Source organism: Peromyscus maniculatus, chromosome 1 (assembly GCF_049852395.1).
Source record: "Peromyscus maniculatus bairdii isolate BWxNUB_F1_BW_parent chromosome 1, HU_Pman_BW_mat_3.1, whole genome shotgun sequence".
NCBI classification, from domain to species: domain Eukaryota; kingdom Metazoa; phylum Chordata; class Mammalia; order Rodentia; family Cricetidae; genus Peromyscus; species Peromyscus maniculatus.
This window is the reverse complement of record NC_134852.1, coordinates 160,865,172-160,889,161: the sequence shown is the minus strand read 5'-3', so window position 1 is coordinate 160,889,161 and position 23,990 is coordinate 160,865,172. Positions and strand designations below refer to the sequence as shown.

General features: G+C 42.4%; 1 protein-coding gene and 1 pseudogene across 1 annotated transcript in view; both read right to left on the bottom strand.

The window, feature by feature from the left end:
- Positions 1-1,259: 1,259 nt before the first annotated feature.
- On the bottom strand, positions 1,260-9,986 carry LOC143271167 (RE1-silencing transcription factor pseudogene; annotated as a pseudogene).
- LOC102915364 (solute carrier family 22 member 19-like) overlaps positions 9,925-23,990 on the bottom strand; it is a 334,849-nt gene continuing 320,783 nt past the window's right edge. Inside the window, exon 10 of the mRNA XM_076558790.1 lies at positions 9,925-10,083. Coding sequence (XP_076414905.1) covers positions 10,077-10,083 — 7 coding nt within the window. The 3' untranslated portion in view covers positions 9,925-10,076. The remainder of the gene's footprint in view (positions 10,084-23,990) is intronic.

The window sequence follows — 23,990 nt, the reverse complement described above, 5'->3', positions numbered from 1 at the left end:
TGCTGACATTTTGAGTCCTACCACATATGAGGACTTAAGTCAAAGGTTCTAGGTTGAAACTATTTGTGATGAGAGATTTTTGTTAAAAGTTGACTAGGTTTCAAGTGGTTTCTTTGGTGCCAGTGAATGAGTAATATAGACTTTGGTCCCTGCAGTCAGATGCCATTATATTAAACTCATATAAATGAGACAGTAGATTTTTAACTGGTCATTCAGGAGTAGGTTGATGAAGTTCAACATGAGTGAGAAGAGCCTTGAAGAAACTGATAAAAAAATCTGTCATTTCAGAAAACACAGAATAGACAAAGAGATGGACTATGCCCTACAAAGGCCTGCCTTTATGATCTATATTTTTTTCTTTTATTTTACAATACTATTCAGTTCTACATAACAGCCACAGATTCCCTTGTTCTCCCCCTTTCTGCCCCGCTTCCCTTCCACCCAGCCCACCCCCCATTCCCACCACCTCCAGATCAAGGCCACCTTCAAGGACTGAGATCAACCTGATAGACTCATTCCAGGCAGGTCCAGTCCCCTCCTCCCAGATTGAGCCAAGCGTTCCTGCATAAGTCCCAGGTTTCAAACAACTATCTCATGCAGCGAGCCCAGGACCTGGTACCACTGCCTAGATGCCTCCCAAACAGATCAAGCCAATCAACTGTCTCACCTATTCAGAGGACCTGATCCAGTTGGGGGCCCCTCAGCCTTTGGTTCATAATTCATGTGTTTCCATTCATTTGGCTGTTTGTCCCTGTGCTTTATCCAACCTTGGTTTCAACAATTCTCGCTCATATAAACCCTCCTCTTTCTCACTAATTAGACTCCCAGCGCTCCACCCGGGGCCTAGCCGTGGATGTCTGCATCCAGATTCCTCAGTCCTTGGATGGGGTTTCTGGCACAACTATTAGGGTGTTTGGCCATCCCATCACCAGAGTAGGTCAGTCCCGGCTGTCTCTTGGCCATTGCCAGCAATCTTTTGTGTGGGTATCTTTGTGGATTTCTGTGGGCCTCTCTAGCACTTTGTTTCTTCCTTTTCTCATGTGGTCTTCATTTACCATGGTCTCCTATTCCTTGTTCTCCCTCTCTGTTCTTGATCAAGGTGGGATCTCCCGCTCTCTTTTCCTCAACTGTTGCCGTTCATTGCTCCCATTCATGTCCAGGCTGTTCATGTAGATCTCATTCATTTTTCTGTCATTGGGTAATCCCCGTGTCTTTCTTGGGGTCCCGTTTTCCAGGTAGCCTCACTGGTGATGTGAGCAGCAGTCCAGTCATCCTTGTTCCACATCTAGTATCCTCCTATGAGTGAGTACATACCATATTTGTCTTTCTGAGTCTGGGTTACCTCACTCAGGATGATTTTTTCTAGATCCATCCATTTGCCTGCAAACCTCATGATGTCATTGTTTTTCTCTGCTGAATAGTATTCCATTGTGTATATGTGCCACAATTTATTTATCCATTCTTCAGTTGAAGGGCATCTAGGTTGTTTCCAGGTTTTGGCTATTACAAGCAATGCTGACATAAACATAGCTGAGCAAGTGCTCTTGTGGTATGATTGAGCATTTCTTGGGTATATGCCCAAGAGTGGGGGAGATTGATTCCCAATCTTCTAAGAAAGCACCATATTGATTTCCAATGTTGTTGTACAAGCTTGCATTCCCACCAGCAGTGGAGGAGAGTTCCCCTAGTTCCATATCCTCTCCAGCATAAATTGTCCTCAGTGTTTTTGATCTTAGCCATTCTGACAGGCGTAAGGTGGTATCTCAGAGTTGTTTTGATTTGCATTTCCCTGATGATTAGGGATGTTGAGCAATTCCTTAAATGTCTTTCAACCATTTGAGTTTCCTCTGTTGAGAATTCTCTGTTTAGTTCTATATCCCATTTCTTAATTGGACTGTTGGTCGTTTTGATGTCTTATTTCTTGAGTTCCTTATATATTCTGGATATCAGTCCTCTGTCAGATGTGAGGTTGTTGAAGATCATTTCCCATTCTGTAGGCTGTCGCTTTGCCTTGTTGACTGTATCTTTTGCTCTACAAAAGCTTCTCAGTTTCAAGAGGTCCCATTGATTGATTGTTTGTCTCAGTGTCTGTGCTGCTGGTGTTATATTTAGGAAGTGATATCCTATACCAATGTGTTCAAGACTCCTTCCTACTTTCTCTTCTAGCACGTTCAGAGTTTATTCAGTTCTAGCTGGATTTATGTTTAGGTCCTTGATCCACTTGGACTTAAGTTTTGTGCACGGCGCAGATATGGATCTATTTGCAGCCTTCTACACGTTGATATCCAGTTATGCCAGCACTGTTTGTTGAAGATGCTTTCTTTTTTCCATTGTACACTTTTGGCTTTTTTATCAAAAAATATATGTTCATAGGTGTGTGGGTTAATGTCAGGGTCTTCAATTCGATTCCATTGGTCCACATATCGGTTTTTATGCCAATACCAACTGTTTTTATTACTATAACTCTATAGTAGAGCTTGAAGTCAGGGATTGTGATGCATCCAGAGGTTGTTTTATTGTACAGGATTTTTTTTGGCTATCCTGGGTTTTTTTTTTGTTTTTCCTTATGAAGTTAAGTATTATTCTTTCCAGGTCTGTGAAGAATTGTGTTGGTATATTGATGGGGATTGCATTGAATCTGTAGATTGCTTTTGGTAAAATTGCCATTTTTACTATGTTGGTCCTACCTATCCATGAGCATGGGACATCTTTCCATTTTCTGATATCTTCTTCAATTTCTTTTTTCAGGGACTTAAAGTTCTTGTCATATAGGTCCTTCACTTGCTTGGTTAGTGTTACCCCAAGGTATTTTATGTCATTTGTGGCTATTGTAAAAGGTGATGTATCTCTGATTTCCTTCTCAGCTTCTTTGTCCATTGTATATAGGAGGGCTACTGTTTTTTTTTTTTTTTTGAGTTGATCTTGTATCCTGCTATGTTGCTGAAGGTGTTTATAAGCTTTATCAGTTCCTGGGTGGAATCTTTGGGGTCACTCAAGTATACTATCATGTCATCTGCAAATAGGGAAAGCTTGACTTCTTCCTTTCCAATTTGTATCCCCTTAATCTCCTTATGTTGTCTTATTGCTCTGGCTAGAACTTCTAGTACTATATTGAATAAGTATGGGGAGAGTGGACAGGCTTGCCTCGTTCCTGATTTTAGTGGAATTGCTTTGAGTTTCTCTCCATTTAATTTGATGTTGGCTGTTGGCTTGCTGTAAATTGCCTTTATTATGTTTAGGTATATTCCCTGTATTCCTGATCGCTCCAAGACTTTTATCATGAAGGGGTGTTGGATTTTGTCAAATGCCTTTTCTGCATCTAGTGAGATGATCATGTGGTTTTTTTCTTTGAGTTTGTTTATATGGTGTATTACATTGACGGACTTTCATATGTTGAACCACCCTTGCATCCCTGGGATGGAGCCTACTTGATCATGGTGGATAATTGTTCTGATGTGTTCTTGGAGTCTGTTTGCCAGTATTTTTTTTTCCATCACAGGCAATTTATTTTGTTCTATTCATTCACAGTTAATACAGAAAATACTTGGAAACATTTCCATATAATGTTTGACACAGAAATCATCAAATAGAAGTATACAATGTTGACAGGAGGCAGTACATTTATAATTTATAACCCCAAATGTATTTATAAATTAGAAATTGGAAGATCTACAAATGAAATTATGAAGGTTCACCAAATTCATTTAATCTGTCAGTTTCTCATTCATTTTTATATCTTAATAATATTCTATTGTATGAATAAGCCACATTTTATTTCTCTCCAGTATTTGATAGCTATTTAAGTTGTTTTAACTTTTTTACTATTAGCAACACACTGCTGTAAACTTTCATGTACATGTTTCATAGGTGCACATTTTCAGTGGTTTGATGATATATTCCTAAGGGTAGATTTGTTGAGTAACAGAGTAACAATATTTTGCATTTTGACCAACCACCAAACTGTTTTGCCAAAGTGGCACACCATTTTACAATCTCACCAAATCCTTGTTTTTAAGGTTCTGATTTTTGTACAGAAGCATTCAATCATTCGGTCAGACCAAACCAGGAAAAGTAAGCTATAGTTCAGAGCTGTTCTATTTCATTTACTGTGCAAAGCCATTCTTGGCGTTTGCAACTCTCAGCCCTTTTGAGTATTCTTGCAGTGTTCACCTTTTCCTCCACCACTTTTTTTTCTGGTTTATTTCTATCTATTACAAATGTATAAAAAATCCTCCATCAATGCTGCTGTTAGCAGCAGAACCTTGAGAAATATACCTTTGGTTTGCCTCAGAAAAGGAACACATATTGCACTGTAAAGTTTATAAAATTGGCGCAAAACATTGTGATAATATTACAATACCAGTTTTAAGAGTTCAGTGAGTAATGGGGAGCCGATGGGATACATGCAGAACTGTGAGAGCGATCTCACTTAGCCAGCTGTATGCGTAGACTGTAAATCTACATTCAGATCATTTCTGAACTAAGACTATCATCTCAGTTTATCTGTTGAGGTCAACCAGGAAACCCTAGAATATACCTTGATTTTTTCAAAAAACAAAATAGGGGGAGGGGTTTCTTCAGCATTTCAGTCCATGAGTAACAGTATCCTAACAGGCAAAGTGTTCTCTCACTGTCAACATAGAATGAACTGCTGCTAGAGGTCAACTTGGGCTTTAATTTGCATTAGCACTTACATGCATAGTAGTCCAAGTTGTTGACCTCATGACTTTAAAAAGTAACTCTAAAAAAGTAAAATGGCCCTTCTTGGAAGACTAAAGAAAGACATCCAGCCACAGTTGTAAAAAGTCTCATCAAAACAATATACCCTTTTATGAATTACACCTCAATTTAAAAAAAAATGTAGCCCAAATAAGAAGCAGCTCTGAAAAAGAAAATATAACTTAAGATATTTGAAAAAAACAAGGTGAATACAGGTTCAAAAATAATTAAGATACATTTTCCTAAGGCTACCTAGAATTAGGCTTTAAAGAATTCTACCATTTCAAGTTTACCACTAGTTACTAGATACCTATTTACAAACAAGATGTTCACTTTTTTTGTTCCTTTATCAAGAGAAAAATCTACCTTCAGACTATGAGGGTGGTGATGGGGAGGGACTAGAAAACAAGATTCAAACAATCCCATGCAAATATCACGTTTTTCAAATGGAAGAACTCCAAACTGCACTAGAAGTTCCAATCACTAAGACACTTTCCATTGAAATGATTTAAGTACAACTACATGGCACCAAGGTTTAGGCCTAATATAGGCCTGACAACCAAGTCCTTGTTTTCTGGAAGAAAGGCCTCAAAAGTCCCACTCAATTTCACATAAGAATACTTCAAACATCAATTAGGTTTTCCTTTCCTTAATATTTTTGTTTTTGACTTCTAATCTTAAAGACTAGATTAAAACTTAGCTCATTTCCCAGAAGGCATTGCTTCCCTTTGCTCTATGAAAGAGTCCACCAAGACCTCTTCCTCAAAACCATCTAGCCCCCAGCCTCCTGCCTGTGTTTGTGATGCATCTTTCTCAACATCCATCCCGCCTTTCTTCACTGCACTGCACAAGCTAACAGATTAAGTATCTGTTTTCTTACATTAACTCCCTAGGATTTGCTAAGGTTTTTGCAAGTCACTAGGTAACACATACAGTCCTAAGGAAATAATGTCACTTAAAAATCAGCACTGGACACTAATTAAAGCGAGCTTGTGTGTGTCTACTGCCTTAAACTAAAAGTGAGGCATTGCTTACAAACTGTGATGAGCCGCCCTCCACTGGCCGGCTCACTACTCCTGCCCCTCGGCTGCTTTTTCAAGGAAGTATACATTAACCAGATGGCGATTGAGGTGCTTGCTGTAATCCTTTTCCTTTCTGAAAGACCGATCACAGAAAATACAAACAAACTCTCCCTCGGTTATTTTAACTGCCAACCCCTCCTTCCCACTTTTTGAACTTGCTTCTTGTGGGACTGGCCGAGCCCCATGCAGCCCAGAATCATCACTTCCCTCGGACATATTATCACTCAAGTCACTTCCATCATGGCTGTGGATGCCTTCGTCTTCATCAATGTCCGGTGACTCGTTTTCAGCCAAAGTGATAGGAAGCGAGGCTGTTACAGTTGGTGATGGGACAGGAGGCAATGGTGACGCCGGTTCAGGTGCTGAGGCTTTCACAGGGACACTGTCTGGGTTCTGCTCAGTGTCCACTTCCATTTCACAAAGCCCAGCTGAACCAGTCTGACACTTAGCATGTAACGTTTCACCACCTGACCCATTTGAGTTTTGTTCCGAGGATAAGGCACTGGTAGATTCCTTGGGAGCAGCAAGCGTAGCTAGACTCTTGCCAGCTTCCTCTGTTCCCACTTTCTTGAGAGGGGCCATTTTATTTCCTTCCCCATCAGAGCCAATTTCTTGGTCCTTAGGTGTCTCGTCTCTTCTTGAGTTTCCCTTTGGAAGATCCTGTGCGCGCCTGCTTCCCTTCAGAAGCTGGTTATCTCTAACAGGCACTAAGCCAACTTCAATAAGGACTTGCTCCTGCCGCACCACCTCACTCCGCATGCCCGACTTCTCTTTGGTACTCTCTTTTCGGGGAGAAGACCTTTTGGTGACTGGTTTCACTTGAAGAGGTGGCTCCATGACAGCAGGAGGCTCTTTCTGAACAGATCCCATGTGAGGAGGCCCTGTCTGAGCAACCTCCACCTGAGCATGGTCCAAAGGACAAAGCAGCTTCTTCTGACAATGTCCCCGCTGAGACTCCATGGGAGAAGGTGGCTCCATCTGATCAGGCTCCATGGGAGGAGGCGGCTCCCACTGAGCAGGCTCCATGGGAGGAGGAGGCTTCATCTGATCAGGCTCCATGGGAGGAGGCTGTTTCATCTGAGTAAGCTCCATGGGAAGAGGCTGCTCCATCCCTGGAGGCTCCAGGGGAGGAGGCAGCTCCCTCTGAGGAGGCTCCAGGGGAGAAGGCAGCTCCATCTGAGCAGGCCCAGTCTGAGCAATATCCATGGGAGAAGGAAGCCTGGGCTGAGTAGAGCCTATAGGGGTCACCACCACCTGAGTGAGCGCAGGACCGGAAGAGACCTCCTCCTGAGCCAGCTCCATGGAAGGAGGCCCTGCCGGAGCTGTCTCCCTCTGCATCTCCTGAGCAGGTCTGCTGCCCTTCTCACTTGACTTACCTTTTTGAGGTTTCTTCTTTGCACCTTTTTTAATGGAAGTATTTTGCTTTTTATTGTCCCCCTTAGTCTCCTCCATCTTGCTGTCATCCTTTGGCACCTCGGTACTATTTTTGGATTTGCTTTCCATCTTATTTTTTTCTTTTTTGTCATTGGTTCCTCATTCACAGGCTCATCTGATGGATGGGCTTCAGCATCCACCTTTCTTTTGTTCTTCTTGGCTTTACTGACTTTTTCTTTATTATTTCCTGTATGTACATCTATGTGTTTCGTCTCTGCTGCCTTAGTCTCCGTCGCAGATTTCCGAGTTCTGGTAGTTACCTGGACCACTGAGGCATTGCCACAAGACTTCTCTTTTGAAACATCCTTTTTCTCTAGATATTAGGATAGCTACACCAGCTTGTTTCTTAGGTCCATTTGCTTGGAAAGCCTTTTCCCAGCCCTTTACTCGGAGGTAGTGTCTGTCTTTGAAGTTAAGGTATGTTTCTTGTATGCAGCAGATGGATGGGTTCTGTTTTCTTATCCATTCTGTTAGCCTATGTCTTTTTATAGGTGAGTTGAGACTATTGATATTGATGGATATTAATGACCAGTGATTGTTAATTCCTGTTATTTTTTGTTGGTTGTGTTGTGTTGTCCTTCTGTGGTGTATGTTGGTGTGGGATTATCTATTGCTTGATTTTTCATGGATGTGTTTAGCTTCTTTGGGTTGGATTTTCCCTTCTAGTGCTTTCTGTAGGGCTGGGTTTGTGGACAGGTATTGATTAAATCTGGTTTTATCCTGGAATATTTTGTTTACTCCGCCTATGGTGATTGAGAGTTTTGCTGGGTATAATAGTCTGGGTTAGCCTCCGTGGTCTCTTAGTGTCTGCATAAGATGTGTCCATGATCTTCTAGCTTTCATAGTCTCTATTGAGTAGTCTGATGTTATTCTGATGGGTTTGCCTTTATATGTTACTTGGTCTTTTTCCTTTGCGGCTCTTAATATTTTTTCTTTGTTCTGTGTGTTTAGTGTTTTGATTATTATGTGGCGAGGGGACTTTTTTTTGGATCCAGCCTATTCGGTGTTCTGTAAGCTTCTTGTATCTTCATAGGTATTTCTTTCTTTAGGTTAGGAAAGTTTTCTTCTATGATTTTGTTGAATATATTTTCTGTGCCTTTGAGTTGGTATTCTTCTCCTTCTTCTATCCCTATTATTTTTAGGTTTGGTCTTTTCATGGTGTCCCAAATTTCCTGGATGTTTTGTGTTATGACTTTTTTGTCTTTAGTGTTTTCTTTGACTGACAAATCTATTTTCTCTATTGTGTCTTCAGTGTCAGAGATTCTCTGTTCCATCTCTTGCAATCGGTTGGTTATGCTTGTTTCTGTAGTTCCTGTTCGTTTAGTCAGGATTTCTATTTCCAGCATTCCCTCAGCATATGTTTTCTTTATTGTCTCAAATTCATTTTTGAGATCTTGGAATGTTTCTTTCATCTGTTTAATTGCTTTTTCTTGGCTTTCTTTGATTTCTTCCAATTTTTTGTTCGTTTTTTCTTCCATTTCTTTAAGGGAGTTTTTTATTTCTTCTTTAATGGAGTTTTTCATTTCCTCTTTAAGGGAAGTTCTTATTTCCTCTTTAAGTGAGTTTTTCATTTCCTCTTTAAGGAAAGTTTTTATTTCCTCTTTAAGGTAGTTTTTCATTTCCTCTTTAAGGAAAGTTTTTATTTCCTCTTTGAGGGAATGTTTTATTTCTTCTTTAAGGGCCTATATCATCTTCTTAAAGTCATTTTTAGGGTTGATTTCTTCTGTTTCTTCTGTCATGGTATGATTAGGTCTTAGAGGTGTAGAATCACTAGGTTCTGATGTTGCCATATAGGTCTTTATGTTGTTGCCTGTATTTTTGCACTGGCATCTACTCATCTTTTCCTCTGTGCGGTGCAGGTGGTGTCTGTGTCTGGGAGTGCCTCTCTTGTTCTAATTTTTAGTCTTGGTTTAGTAGGGGTTCTTGGTTAAATTGGTGCTATTGGGCTGTTTCTTCAGGGACAGCTGATTTCAGTTGGTGAATTATATACTTATGATTCTAGTGATCTGGTTTAGTGACTGGGTAGCACCTTCTTCTGTGTTCCCAGGTCACGTTTTGTTCATTTGTCAACTCCTCAGCTGATCTTGTTTCTTCAGACTTCAAACTGTAGGCATCTGAATCCTCTCTCAGATGGGTTTCAGCTGAGCAGGGTAGTCTCACCAACACCTCCAAGTTGTTGGGTTTCACAGAATCAGCAGTTGGGCCCTGGGTTGTCCCCAGACGGAGTGCCCAGACTCGCCCTGGTTCCGACCCACAGAGATAGCCTCTTCCCCAGGTGTTGGGGCTAGGAGTGCCATTCCAAGCTGCGTCCGCCTGTCTCCATCCCCCGGCCTGTCCACCCCTGCGGCCCGCCACCACAGGCCCACCTGCGTCTGCCTGTCTCCGCTGCTGGGCCTGTATGTCCCTGTCAGCTGCTGCTGGGTCTGTCAGCCCCTGCGGGCCGCCACCGGGCCTGTATGTCTCTGCCGGTTGCCGCTGGGCCTGTATGTCCCTGTCAGCCGCTGCCACCGGGCCGGCCACCTCTGCGGGTCGCCGCCGCGGACCCACCTGCGTCCGCCTGTCTCCACCGCACGCCCGTCTACTTCTGTGGGCTGCCACCGGGCCTGAATGTCTCTGTCGGCCGCTGCCGCCGCCGCCGCCGGGCCCGTCCACCTCCGCCCGCCTATCTCCACCGCTGGGCCGTCAACCTCCGTGGGCCGCCCCTGGGCCTGAATGTCTCTGCTGGCTGCCGCCTGGCCTGAATGTCCCCATTGGCCGCCGCTGCTGGGCCCGTCCGCCTCTGTGGGCCACTGCCACAGGCCTACCTGCGTCTGTTTGTCTCCGCCATCTTCGACCAACTTTTTAAATACTAAAATAAGGATAATTAAACAAATAAGTATAATTGATGTTATATACATCCCATCAACATTAATCCTCCTGTGTAATTGTTCCATTTTCAGACTGCCTAATGTTTTATCAAACAAAGATCAATATCTTTCCATTGTAAAGATATATCCCATTTTTTTTATTGTGGGAAAAATTAACTTTTAAGTGGTTTTTCCCTTTAAGATATCTGATATCTTAATTGACTTTCCAAGTCTGCATAGAATAGTAGAAGTCTGAGGGAATTTCAAAACAGCTACCTAGCATAGTTACAATCTGGGCCAGAGAGAGAGAAAGAGAGAGAGAGAGAGAGAGAGAGAGAGAGAGAGAGAGAGAGAGAGAGAGAGAGAAAGTGCCAACTACCTAACAGGAGAAGAGAAAAAATCTAAAAGCTGAAGTCTAGCCACATGCTCTGGTTTGAGCAGTTTCAGGCCTGAGCCACTTGTACCTCTGGCCCCTTTAAGCTCCGGCCACCTGAGTTGGCAATCTGACTGTAAGTAGCTCCAGCTGCATGTAGCCAGACCAGTTTTAGCCCTGACCAGGCCTGGTGCCTGTAACTCCTGGCCTTTAAGGCCACCAACTTTTTTTTTTTTAAATGAATTCCTGCCATGTTGGGTGCTAAATGTAGACCAATTTCTAAATCATCCTATACAATAAGAAACATAGAGCCAGATACAGAGGTAATAGTCATATAAATAATAATATATAGTCATCAGAGAACTAGCAATGAGCCATGACAAGCCTTATCTTACCACCTCACCACAGTCGTTTCCCCAGAGAGAGCTTCTTCCCATCTAACCTGTGTTTTTATTGCCTTCCTGTTCTTCCTTCCCATTGGCTCTAAGCCCAGCCACTTGATTTCCTGGTCACTGCATGTCTATACAGACTTCTAGGTCTCTATGGTTGGTACTGGGGTTAAAGGCTCATGTCATTACCCTTGGCTGTGTCCTTGACCACACAGAGACTATGCCTCCCATGTGATCAGATTTAGGGCATGTGCCACCACCCCCAGATTTCTGTCTATGGCTCACTATGTGACCTTGCTATGTGACCTCTGATCTCCAGGAAAACTTTATTTATTAACATACAAGTAAAAACACATTTCAGTACAATTAAAACATGACCACATTCATTTGCTCTATGGCATGCAGTCATGGGTACATTATACAATTTTCCAGAAACTACAGTAAAGCATTTTTCATTTCTGTTCCTTGGGAGTAATTTGCTTTATGTTGAATTTGTTTAACAGAGTTAATGAAAAGAATCTGAAAGTTAATGCAAAAGAATTATGGTGCAATTCTCTACCTTTGGTATCTGACAAAATTTAGATCAATTCATTCCCATGTTTACATATCCATAGTTGTGAGAGGCTGGTCAAAGACAGGGCCTTAAGTGCTCCAGTGCAAAGCTCCCATGGATGTTTGATGATTCAGATAGTAAATGTGAGGATCACTTGTGTTCTAATATCAGAAACACAGTAAGTGAAAGATAAGTTTTGGAGATCTTACAGTTCAGTGAGTAACAGATTGGCACATAATGATGTATATTCTGCTATTTTAAATTAATCTCTATGTTTTTAATATATAAACTTACCTACATACAGGCATAAATATATATACATGTGAATGAAATTTCCTAGAACAAAGCTGTTTTATTACAATGGCTAAACAACTCATTAGAACTTCAGTGTTGTTGAGAGGGTGGAGTGTTGCAGGTACAGAGCTGAATCACTCTGGGCCATCTCTCACCTTCCTAACCACCATTTACTGACCTCACTATTTGTGAGCAAATGACTTTGTGACCACTAGGCAAAGTATTTGGAATCTACAAACTGATCCTCATTTTCTAACAACTGAAAGGCTATAATGCCATCTGATAGCACCTGAGGCACATAGATGAGATTCCCCCCCCCCCTTTTCTGTGACCCGCCTATGTGATATAAAATGTCCTGATTCATAATTTCCATCTTTGAGTATAAACTGCTGGGAATTGTTACCAGATAGGGACATGGGATTTGGCGTAAGCACACTGTATAGTCCTGAGCTCTGGCCATTCATATTTGGGTCCAGTGTGTTTGTGTCTGCTTTCAGAAGCATGTTGCATTTTTGCATTCACACATACATGAGCTTTAAAACATAGTATAAACATTGACCTAAAATTCTTTTCTCTTGATGTCACTTCTTGGACATTCTTTATCCCTTTTTACTCTGAAGTTAATCATACTGATATCTTCTATGAGCCTGCTTTCTTTTAAATATTTTCACATAATGTATTTTGATTATGCTTTTTCCTCATCCCCTTAAAAACCTCCAAGAGCCTGTTCCCCTTCCAACTCACACTACTTCATGATTTTTCTCTCTGAAAAACAAAACAAAACAAGCATACAAAAATCAAAAGTGAAAAATTCCTGAATGGGGGCTGGAGAGATGCTAAAGTTGTTAATCACTGGTTGGTCTTCCAAGGCCCTGATTTGATTCCCTGCACCGACATGGTGGCTTACAACTGTTTAACAAGTGTTCCATGGGAGCCTGATGCTGTTTTCTGTCCTTCATGGGAGTCTGTCACACAAGTCATACACAGTCATAATGCAGATTAAATATACACATAAAATAAATATCTTTTCAAAAATCATTGGAACATCAAAACAAAGAAAAAAATGTGATAGGACCAAAACAATAAGAAGAACAACAAAATCCAAAGCCCCCCCCCAAATAGCTTTCTTGCCATTTAGAGTCAGCAGGAGATCATGGAATTACATAGTTTCTGGAGACAGCACAGACCATGGACATCTACATGGTCTCCAGCAGCAGTAGGTGTCATGGAACTCAGCATGGTCTCTGGTGGTAGTACAGACCACAGACATCAATACAGCCATATGCTGCTACACATGCCATGGACACCATCACAGCCTCTGTTAGCCATGCAGGACAAGGACATCAACATGGCCTCAGGTGGCAGTGCAGCCAACCAGACCCAAATGGCCCCAAAAGCAGCACAGCCCAGGGCATCACCATGGCTTCAGATGGAAGGAATTTCACAGACATGTGTATGGCCCACGAAGGTAACACAGGACACAGATATCAATGTGAGTTTAGGTGGCAGCATATACCATAGACATCTACATGTCCCTCAGTGGCAATACCAGCCACAGAGATCAAGACAGCTCCTGGATGCAACAGGATCATGACCAAGACATGGCCCTCATGGCAGAATGACCACAGAAGTCAAGATGGCCTCAGGGGCTGCACAGACAACTCACATCAGCATGCCCCCTAGGGGAAGCACAGACAACATCATCATAGCCTCAGGTAGCAGAAAGACAGAGGACATGTGTATGGACTTTGATAGTAATTCAGGGCAGGGGGCTTCCAGATATTACAGACTTTATACTCATGGGCTTGTTGAAATAGCTCATACTCTCCATTCTGCCTCTACATGAGACCTGCCTTTGAAATGGACTGAAACCTAGAAACAAGCTTTCCAGAACTAAAGTAGTCTCTATCCTCAGCTTCAACTTTGGCCCCACCAGATGTCACAAAATCACTGTACCTTTTCATCCATAGAACTTTGTCATTGCATAGAGTGTTTTAACTCAGACACTGGGACCATGACAGAGACCCATAACATATCTAAGTGTCTGGATGCAGTGGCCTCCAGGTGATCATCCTGTTTGCATGTCATAACTTCAGCCACTGTACTAGTAAGGGAAGCAGAAATGTTTGCCTTAGACTAGAATCGCACTCTAATGGGTCCCTATACTGTGGAAACTCTCTTATGAAGGGAAAATGGCTGGAGTGTGCATATCACTCAATATTAGAGTCTCTTACTTGAGCAGTCTCATACTAATTTTACTGCTGTACAGAATCTCAATCCTATGATATTGATGCCTGTTGACAACTCTGATGTCCCTTTCCATGGTGTGAGGACTTGCTGGAAATTTCTCAGGTCAGTTGCCTAGATCTCTGGGACACTTCCTTGTGTGAGGTAGAGGCTGATCATTTTACCCATGGAATCAGTCTGGTCATCAATAGATTCAGGAGAGCAGGGGCAGCAGTAACTACCTAATGGATCACCAAGTGGGCACCAGCCTTGTCACAGGGCACTCAGCCCAAAAGGCTGCACTGATTGTTCTCACTCAAGCTCTACACTGGGGAAAGGACAAGTGAGTAAACACACAGACAACATCTATGTCTTTGCTACACTTCATGTCCACATCATGATTTAGAAGGAGAGAGGCTCATTAATTGTTGAAGGAAAAAGTGTTAAAAACAGAGGAAATTCTATCTCTCCTTGAAGTGGCCTGGCTTCCCAAGGAGGCAGCAGTCATCTACTGGACCAGACATTAAACAGCCAACACACCTGAAGTCAAAGAAATCGGAGGGCAGATCAGGATATCCAACAAGCAGCAAAGATGCCTGTGGATCTCATTTCTGCCTTGATCCTTGCTTTTCCACAGCTAGATCCCCAACCCATCTACCCCCAGGAGGCAGAGGAACAGGCCCATTCCCAAGTTGGAACACAGGATCTGAGTGGGTGGTGGATCTTGCCAGACTCAATTATCCTCCTTTTGGCCTTTGGGAGCCTTTTGTGCATCAACTACACCAGATCACACATCTGAGTACCACAGACTGACTGAGTTATTGTCTTCCAGGTACCAGATTCTGCATCTCTATGAACCTTCAAGCAAATCACAAAGTATTTAGTACTTCCCTGATGTTTCTGCCATGACTGTACCAGCTGGCATGTCTGTCTAGGCCCTTCTTTTAACTTGCTGGGTTTAGAGTTGGGTCAAGTTTTTGATTACTTTTCTCTTCTGATAGCTTTAAAGCACCTTCCAGTCCCTTGAATGCTAGCTAGTAGGGATGAAATTTCCAGGCCAATCAACTTGCTTCATTTTTCCATGTTCTATGGCTCAAGCAAGTGGTATAATCAGAAATAGGATCTTCCTGGCAAGAGCAATCACATCAGCCTGTAATATTTGGAGTCTATGGAATCTTACTGTCTCAAAATTCCAAAAGAACCCATTTCTGGCTCTGAGCTTTTTATTGGTTACTTTCAGGTGTCTAGTGGGAGAATTGTTGCCCTTTTATACCCTAACTCTTTTTATTTATTTATTTATTTTTTTATTTTACAACACCATTCAGTTCCACATAATAGCCACAGATTCCCATGCTCCCCCCACCCCCCTCCCCTTCCCCCCAGCCCACCCCCCATTCCCACCTCCTCCAGATCAAGGTCTCCCTCAAGGATCGGGATCGACCTGATAGACTCAGTCCAGGCAGGTCCAGTCCCCCCCTCCCAGACCAAGCCAAGCGTCCCTGCATAAGTCCCAGGATTCAAACAGCCAACTCACGCAACAAGCCCAGGACTAGGCACCACCGCCCAGCTGCCTCCCAAACAGATCAAGCCAAATGACTGTCTCACCCATTCAGAGGGCCTGATCCAGTTGGGGGCCCCTCAGCCTTTGGTTCATAGTTTATGTGCTTCCATTCATTTGGTTATTTGTCCCTGTGCTTTATCCAACCTTATAGCCGAACTCTTTTACATTATCTTTTCAAGACAAAAGAAAACAGACTAACATAGCATCAAATTTATCAATTTTTAGATAAATTTGAATTTTATTCAAGGTGTTTCAAAAATGTTGTTTATTATTCTTAATACACCAATTTGTCCTTTTATAAACTGTTGAAGATCCATGTTTTTAAACCTAATCTGTTGGTTTGTTACAGTTTGGATAAGGATCTCTTGATTTCATCTGTAGAAGAATTGGTCCTTGTTGTTAGTACTTTTGTAAAGGTACTGATAACTTTGTAAGTTTTGGATTATTTTAGTTATGGTTTCTATTGCTGTGAGGGGACACCAGAACCATGGCAACTCCTACAAAGAAAACATTTAATTGTGGTGTCTCAATTTCAGTTTCAGAGGATCAGACCATTAGCATCATGGCAGAGTATGGGAGCAAGTAGGCAGTTGAGGTCTTGGAGAAGTAGCCGAGAGTCCTACATCTTGCAGGGAACCAGAAGTTGACTGAGACACTGGCAGCATCCGGAACATAGGAAACCTCAAATCCCACCACATAGTGTCACACTTCCTCCCTAGGGCCATCCCCACTCCAACAAAGTCATATCTCCTAATAGTACCACAGCCTACAAGATATGGTGGCCAATTCCATTTAAACTACCACAGTTCCCATAGTCTATAACTGTCTCAAACTTATTCAGAAGTCTAAAGTTCAAAGTCTCTTCTGAGATTCATGTAATCTCTTAACTGTAATACCATGTAAAATCAAAATTAAAAAAATGATGATATACTTTTAACTTAAAATGGAAAAAGTATATACATTACCATTCCAAAATGGAAGGAAGACAGTATAGTGAAAAAATACTGGAAGAAAGCAAGACAGAAAACCAGTTGGGCAACCTCTATGTTCTGTATCTCCATGTCTGATTTCAAAATGTTCTTCAGTTCTCCAACTCCTTTCATCCTTGTGGACTGCAAAATGCTTCTTTCTCTTGGGCTGGCCCCACTTCCCATTAGCAGCTCTCCTTAGCAAGTATCCTACAACTCTGCATCTCTAACATCCTGAGTTCTCCAAGGCAAGCCAGGCTTCAACTCCACAGCTTCATGCAATGGCCTCTCTAGTCCTCCATTCAGAGACATCCTGGACACATTGTTGCTGGAGGACTTCTCTCCAGGTTCCCCAAGCCCCGCAGTCCCACAATCCACGTATAAAATAATCACTCAGACGCTTATATCACTTATAAACTGTATGGCCGTGGCAGGCTTCTTGCTAACTGTTCTTTTATCTTAAATTAACCCATTTTTATAAATCTATACCTTGCCACATGGCTGGTGGCTTACCAGAGTCTTTACATGCTGCATGTCCTGGCGGTGGCTGCAGTGTCTCCCCCCTCAGCCTTCCGCTTCCCAGAATTCTCCTCTCTCCTTGTCCCACCTACTTCCTGCCTGGCAACCTACTTCCTGCCTGGTCACTGGCCATCAGTGTTTTATTTATATAGAGCAATATCCACTGCACACATGCCTGGCCTCACCAGTTTTCCTTAATCTGAGGGGCAAATTCTATAACCTGTTTATTTCATCCTTAACTCTAAAGCCTAAACCATGTGGTGAAAGCTGCCAAGTTCTGCTTCTTACTATGGTGGGATCATGCCCCTCTCATTCAATTACATCTTTAGTAGCTTTCTGTCTTTCACTGCCTAAGGATGGCAGTCCTGAAACTGGATTTCTAGACCAGACTGGCCTCAAACTCAGAGACCTACTGGCCTCTGCTATCCTAGTGCTGGTATTAAAGACATGCACCACCTCACCTGGGTCTAAGCTCTTCTTTAATTCTTTTTCAGAAGTTGGAAATCTGCTGGATGGGATCTTGGCCTGAGGTCACCACGTCCTTTATTCCATTTCTTAATCCATTTATGTCCTTGAAAACAAGATTATCTCTATTCCAGTCCTGGAGCCTCTTTCCTTAGTATGTAAATTTTATATTTTTATTTGCTCAGCTTGCTACTTTTCATTATATATCTTTGTTAGAGTTACCACTAATAATCCCACAACAAAGTCTATGCTAGGCTGTTTTTAGATTTCTCCTGCCAATGGAATTAATGCAAAAATTTTCACATTAGCCTCAGGCAGACTCTTCAGACAAAGGCAAAAAGCAGCCAAGTTCTTCATCAAACTATTACAAGAATGATTTCTAGGGAAAGTACTAAAATTCCTCTCCTCTGAAACATCTTGGGCCAGACCCCTGACACTTTAAATAATTCTCAGTACTACTGTCTTCCATACTTCTACTAGTATGGGCCATTGAGCAGTGCTTAAAGCATTTCACTGCTTTCCTAACCCAATGGCTAGTTTCCTCCAAACAAAAGAATGGTCAGGCCTATTGTGGGAGCCCATTCTCGGGTTCCTCATGGCTTTACCCAGCAGGTACGAATAGAGGATGATCAGGACCATGGGCCTGAGTGCAGGTGTCTGAGATGGTCTGCACTTGGCTGTGCTGGGGGAGGAGGTCTTTTGCTCCACCCCTTGGCATCTCTATAAAAACCTTGGGGCAGAGACAGTCAGGGCCCGTTGGAACAGGTTCCAGGCCCTCTCAAGGCTATCCTTTATTTTCTATCTGTTTATCCTCCGCAAGATTCTCCGCTATAAATCTTTCTATCTAATATTTCCTGTTGCACACACTCAAGAAAACTCTGGGGAACTGTGAGGGTGGTGGGTAAAGCCCCACAGCCTATCAGAGCAATACCCCAGTCCCTGGTATCATCTTCTGTCATCATTAGGGTTACTATTGCTATGAATAGACACCATGACCATGACAATTCTTACAAAGGAAAACATTTAACTGGGTGGCTCACTTACAATTCAGAGACTTAGTACATTATCTTCATGGTGGGACTTGGTGCTGGAAAAGGAGCTGAGAGCCCTATATGTTTCAGATATCAGGAAGTGGTCTGTGACATTGGGAGTAGCTACAGCATATTGGAGACCTCAAAGTGTGCCTCCACAGTGACACACTTCTTCCAACAATATTTCCTCTCTCCAACAAAGCCACACCTCCTAACAGAGCCACTCCTTTGGGGGCCATTTTCTTTCAAACCACCACAGGGGTATATTTGGAGGCAGAAGCTTACTGGGGCACACCTTTGAAAGGAGTCTTTGGTTCTTGGCTTCTTTCCACTTTTATATTCTTGTCATTTTCCTCTTCTCTTCTTCTTTATTACCCCCTGTCCCTCCTCATGCTCCTTCCCCACACACCTTACTGCCCATTGGAAATAAGTAGCTTCCTCCAGAAATCCTTCTGCTGTTGTGCACCACTTCACACAGGCCTTAGGAACTGCAGACAATGGCCAGGACTAGACACCAGTGACAGGGCCAGCCATGACTGACAGTCTGAGGTGCTGCATCAGAGCTAAGGGAAGATGGCCACCCTATACTATCCAGAAACTTGGCCATTGTCTCTGATTATAAAAATACTCTGTCGGAATTTCATTTATATATTGTTACTTTTTCCACAACTCATACTTTTAAATTTTTTTATTGATTCTTTGTGAATTTCACATCTTGCACCCCAATTCCACTCATTGCCACATATCTCCATATCTGCCTTCCACTCTTACAACTCTCCAAAGAAAACAAAGAAACAGACAGACAAACAGACAGACAAACAAAAACCTCTCTGGAAGCTGCAGTGTGTCTCAGGGTGTCACATAATATACCCTTTGCCCAAGTTGTTTTACTTGCAAATGTTCATTGTAATGAGTCATTGGACTGGTTTGAGGCCTCTGGCTTCTACTACATTATCAATATTGTATTCTTATGAGGATTCCTCTCAGATATCCTGTTGTTGCCCTGTGTCATGGAGATCCTGGGATGGTCCCTTCACATGCTCCAGCAGTTCTTAGATGGGGTAAATATTGTTGTGGCCAGCTTAATGCCCTGATCAGGGCCTGCGTGGTAGCTGAGTTGGTCAGTCCATCTGCACTCCTGCACACAAGCACCAGGGCCAGTTCTCCCACTTTGCCCAGGTGAGGAGTCTGGCCAGCTCTACTGCCTGTGGTAGCAATAAAGTGGTGAGACCAGCTCTCCCATGCTATCAGGGCTATCTTTCTCTCACCTACATAATCAGAGCCAGCTCTCCAGCATTGCCCAGTGAGGGGCAGGACCAGATCACCTGAATGCCATAGCCAACAAGAGGCAGGGAAATCTCTCCTGATCTCATACCCTCAGGCTGGTTTTCAGGGGCCCATGGCCCCATGGCCAGCTCTACTTTGCTACGCTGGTAATGTGTGGGGTTTGTTGTATGGTATTTTGTTTGTGTTAAGACAAATAAAGCTTGCCTGGAGATTAGAGGTTGGAGCTTGCCACTAGTTAACCATAAAGCCTGGAGTGGTTATTCAAGCCTTTTATCAAAGCACTTGGGAGGCTCAGTCCTTCAATCTCTGCACAATTGGGAGGTGGAGACAGGAACATAGGGTGAATGGAGACAGGATCTCGTGCCCCTTTGTAGAGGATCTGAGAAGGTAAGAAGTCTCCGGTGGCTGCTCCTTTGCTTCTCTGATCTTTCAGGTTATTACCCTGATATTTGACCTGATTTTTATTGATAAGACAAAATATATTCATGCTTCAGGGGCTTGCTCTCTGGCATGCTGCAGCTAGCAAACAGCAGAGCTCCCTAGCCCTTATGCCTTTCAGGCCAAATTTCCCACAATGACCAGGTGAGAGGCGAGACCAGCTCTCCCAAGTTTACACTCAGAGCTCGCTCAATGGTACCTATACCACCAAGTCCAGTTCTACAGTGCTGCCCAGTGAGGAGTGGGGCCTGATCTCCTGAGTGCTGCATCTGGGAAGGGGTGGGGCCAGTTTTCCCACTCTAAAGACCTGTTCTCCCACCATCCATCAGTGGCATCTCTTCCAAGGCTAAGTCACCACAGGGCCTACAGGGGTTGGGGATAGCTCTCCCAAGCTCATGCCATTAGGGCCAGCTCTTCCCTACTGCCCAGGCAAGGGGTGAGGCCAGCTCTCCTAGTATTGCAGCTGGAGAGGTGTCGAATGCGATCTCTTGTATCCAGTGAAGGGTGGAGTCAGATAAGCATGGTACCAGGACATCAACATGGGTTCAGGTGGCAGCAGAGACCATGGACTTGTTGCTGGAGAGCTTCTCTCCAGGTTCCACCAAGCCCCGCAGGCCCACAATCCACTTATAAAATAATCACTCAGACTCTTATATTACTTATAAACTATATGGCCGTGGCAGGCTTCTTGCTAACTGTTTTTATATCTTAAATTAACTCATTTCTATAAATCTATACCTTGCCACATGGCTGGTGGCTTACGGGCATCTTTACATGCTGCTTGTCCTGGCGGTGGCTGCAGTGTCTCTCCCTCCTTCTTCCTGTTTCCCCAATTCTCCTCTCTCTTTGTCACACCTATACTTCCTGCCTGGTCACTGGCCATCAGTGTTTTATTTATATAGAGTGATATCCACAGCACTTCCACTTTTCTTCTTTTTTTTTTAAAAGGAAGATTTTAACTTTAACATGGTAAAATTACATATAACAAAACAATTATCAAGCAAGAATTACAGTTACAATATTAAAGAAGATGTCCTATCTATCTTATATTTGTGAGTTTAAGGTTTTATATCTAACTTATCTTTTATCATAACTGAGGAAATTATAACTATCTAGTTTTTAACCACATCAAAGCCCTGAGAAATGGTAGATGGATGCAAACAACTTTCGGGAATCTTGCAAAAGTAGACCAAGACAGCTGGCAGCCTGGACAGTCACCTAATGTTTCTCAGCATTGTTGGTCATTCAAATTGGCTACAGGCCTAGAGTATCTGACAAACCATTTTCAGAAGCAGGAATTGAAAGACCATCTTACCCTGTCTTGGCAGAGTATAGTGGTCGCTTTCCTTGTGTCCCGCTTGTCCAGAAAGGACAGCATTGCATTCGTACTGTTAGCCGTCAAGGCAGGGGCAGTTCTTTGCCCAGTAGGCCATTTTGTGCCAAGAAGACAAACTTCCAAATGGAAATGTCTTAGAAACCCAACATTCCCTCCGGATCAAATTGGTGCAGCCTGGAGCAATTGTTTCTCACGTCAACAGAATTCTAAGTTATTTAAATGCCATATTCTATAGGTCTATGAAGTGTTTGAAGATTACCTATCTATCTGAAATATATCTATGTGTACCTAGAAGACTTAACTAACATGGCTACAAATATGATTATCATAGATGACTAATTATTAATCTATTTTTAATTATCCATTACAATTTTAAATGAGTTACATAAACATAATACCTCAAGAATATATATATATATATATATATATATATATATATATACAGTTTAACAAAATTAACTTCTAGTTTGTATCAATAAACTAAAATTTATACCAATGTAAAACATTTTAAACATAAACTAAAATCTATACCAATGTAAAACATTTTAAACAAGTTGTTCTTTAAACGTAGGTTGATTAATCTACCCTTTTATCTTATCATCTCTATATCCTCCTATATATCTATATCATATCCCCTTTTCTTTTTTAGAAAGAGATCACATTTATAATCAACCTGTTTTAAATAAAAATATTGGTTTTTCTCTGTCCCACACCAGAGGGCTCTTCTGATTTGGGACACAAGAATCTCTTAACCATCTTTTTGTTTTAAAGCAATTTGTCTGGGTTTAGAGGGGGAGTGAGGCAATTCCACCTCTAAAGCCAGCTTGGTATATTTGGGAATTTGGGCGTAGCATCTCTTACTACTTCCTGCTGGAGGGGGGCGCTGTATCTTATGGGGATGCAAAGAAAATTTTAGGCCTATGGGGTGGTCCTTGAGGCTGTATTGTGGGAGCCAGTTGCCTTGAAACCGTTCTGGATGTTGGATCATCTGGGCCATGGTGTCATCGGAGATCTTTCAGGAGGTCTTGGCTGGTTAAACCTGATGTATCTTAATATGGAACAAATCCATAGCCTCTGGCTTTTTGTGAAAACAAAAGCAGAACCTCTTTTCCAAAGTAACATATCCTTATATCCAAATTTTGAAGTCAAGGTAACTCGAAAATTTACATTTTGGCATAACTGAACAGCTTTTTACAATCAAATGTTTTTCTTTAGTTACGAATTTCAAAGACAACATAATCCAGATTTTCTGTGTGATAGCCATTTTTATGTGGCTTATTACCTTTACTGTTTTTTTTAAACAATTTATTTTTAGATACTATTTTTTATATAATGGTATATATATTTTTTTGTCTTTTAAGCCTACGTACATTTTTACGCGTATTATAAACTATTTTATCTGAATCAGTATTATTGACTGTAGCCTTCTAAGTCTGAAACAGCGCTGTGGCTGCTGGCTCCACCCACTTCAGCTTTTCAACATGGTGGTGGTACGTTTTCTCCAGCTCTGGGAGTCAACAAGTCTCAGAAATAGTAGGTCTACGCTTTTATCAAAGCAGCGTGTAGCCTAGAAAACTCATTTAAAAAAAAATACTAGTAAAGACTAAATCTACCAAACAGCATAATGTGCCACTGGCAGATGCCTCATTCCCGCCATACTGCTGGTGAAACGCACACGCCAGGAACCCGCCAGTGTTCAAACCTGTGTTTTGAGGCGTCTAGCTGCCTGTATGAGACAAGAAGCAGGAATCTGTTTTTGGCTCTGTTTATAATTGGTTATTAAATATTATCATGTTTAAGGTGGAAACTTGAGCCATTGGGCGCCATTTGTTGCTGGAGAGCTTCTCTCCAGGTTCCACCAAGCCCCGCAGTCCCACAATCCACTTATAAAATAATCACTCAGACTCTTATATTACTCATAAACTGTATGGCTGTGGCAGGCTTCTTGCTAACTGTTTTTATATCTTAAATTAACCCAGTTCTATAAATCTATACCTTGCCACATGGTTGGTGGCTTACCGGCATCTTTACATGCTGCTTGTCCTGGCGGTGGCTGCAATGACTCTCCCTCCTTCCTGTTTCCCCAATTCTCCTCTCTCTTTGTCATGCCTATACTTCCTGCCTGGTCACTGGCCATCAGTGTTTTATTTATATAGAGTGATATCCAAGCATGGACTGGTGTATGTCCACTCAGCTTTTGGTGGTATCACATGACATGGACATCTACACAGACTCTGGTTAAAGTAGGATCATGGACCCATGGGCCTCAGTTAACCCCAGGGCCAGACATCCTCATGAGAGACCAGACAACAGTCATCCAAATGATCCCTGATGGCAACCCACGCCTCAGGTATCAACATAGGCATTGTAGGGCCACAGACCCAAACATGGCGCTTGGTAGCAGCTTTTCCTGGATGTAACCATGGCTTCAGGTGGCAGCACAGACCATGGAGTACTGTATGACTTTGG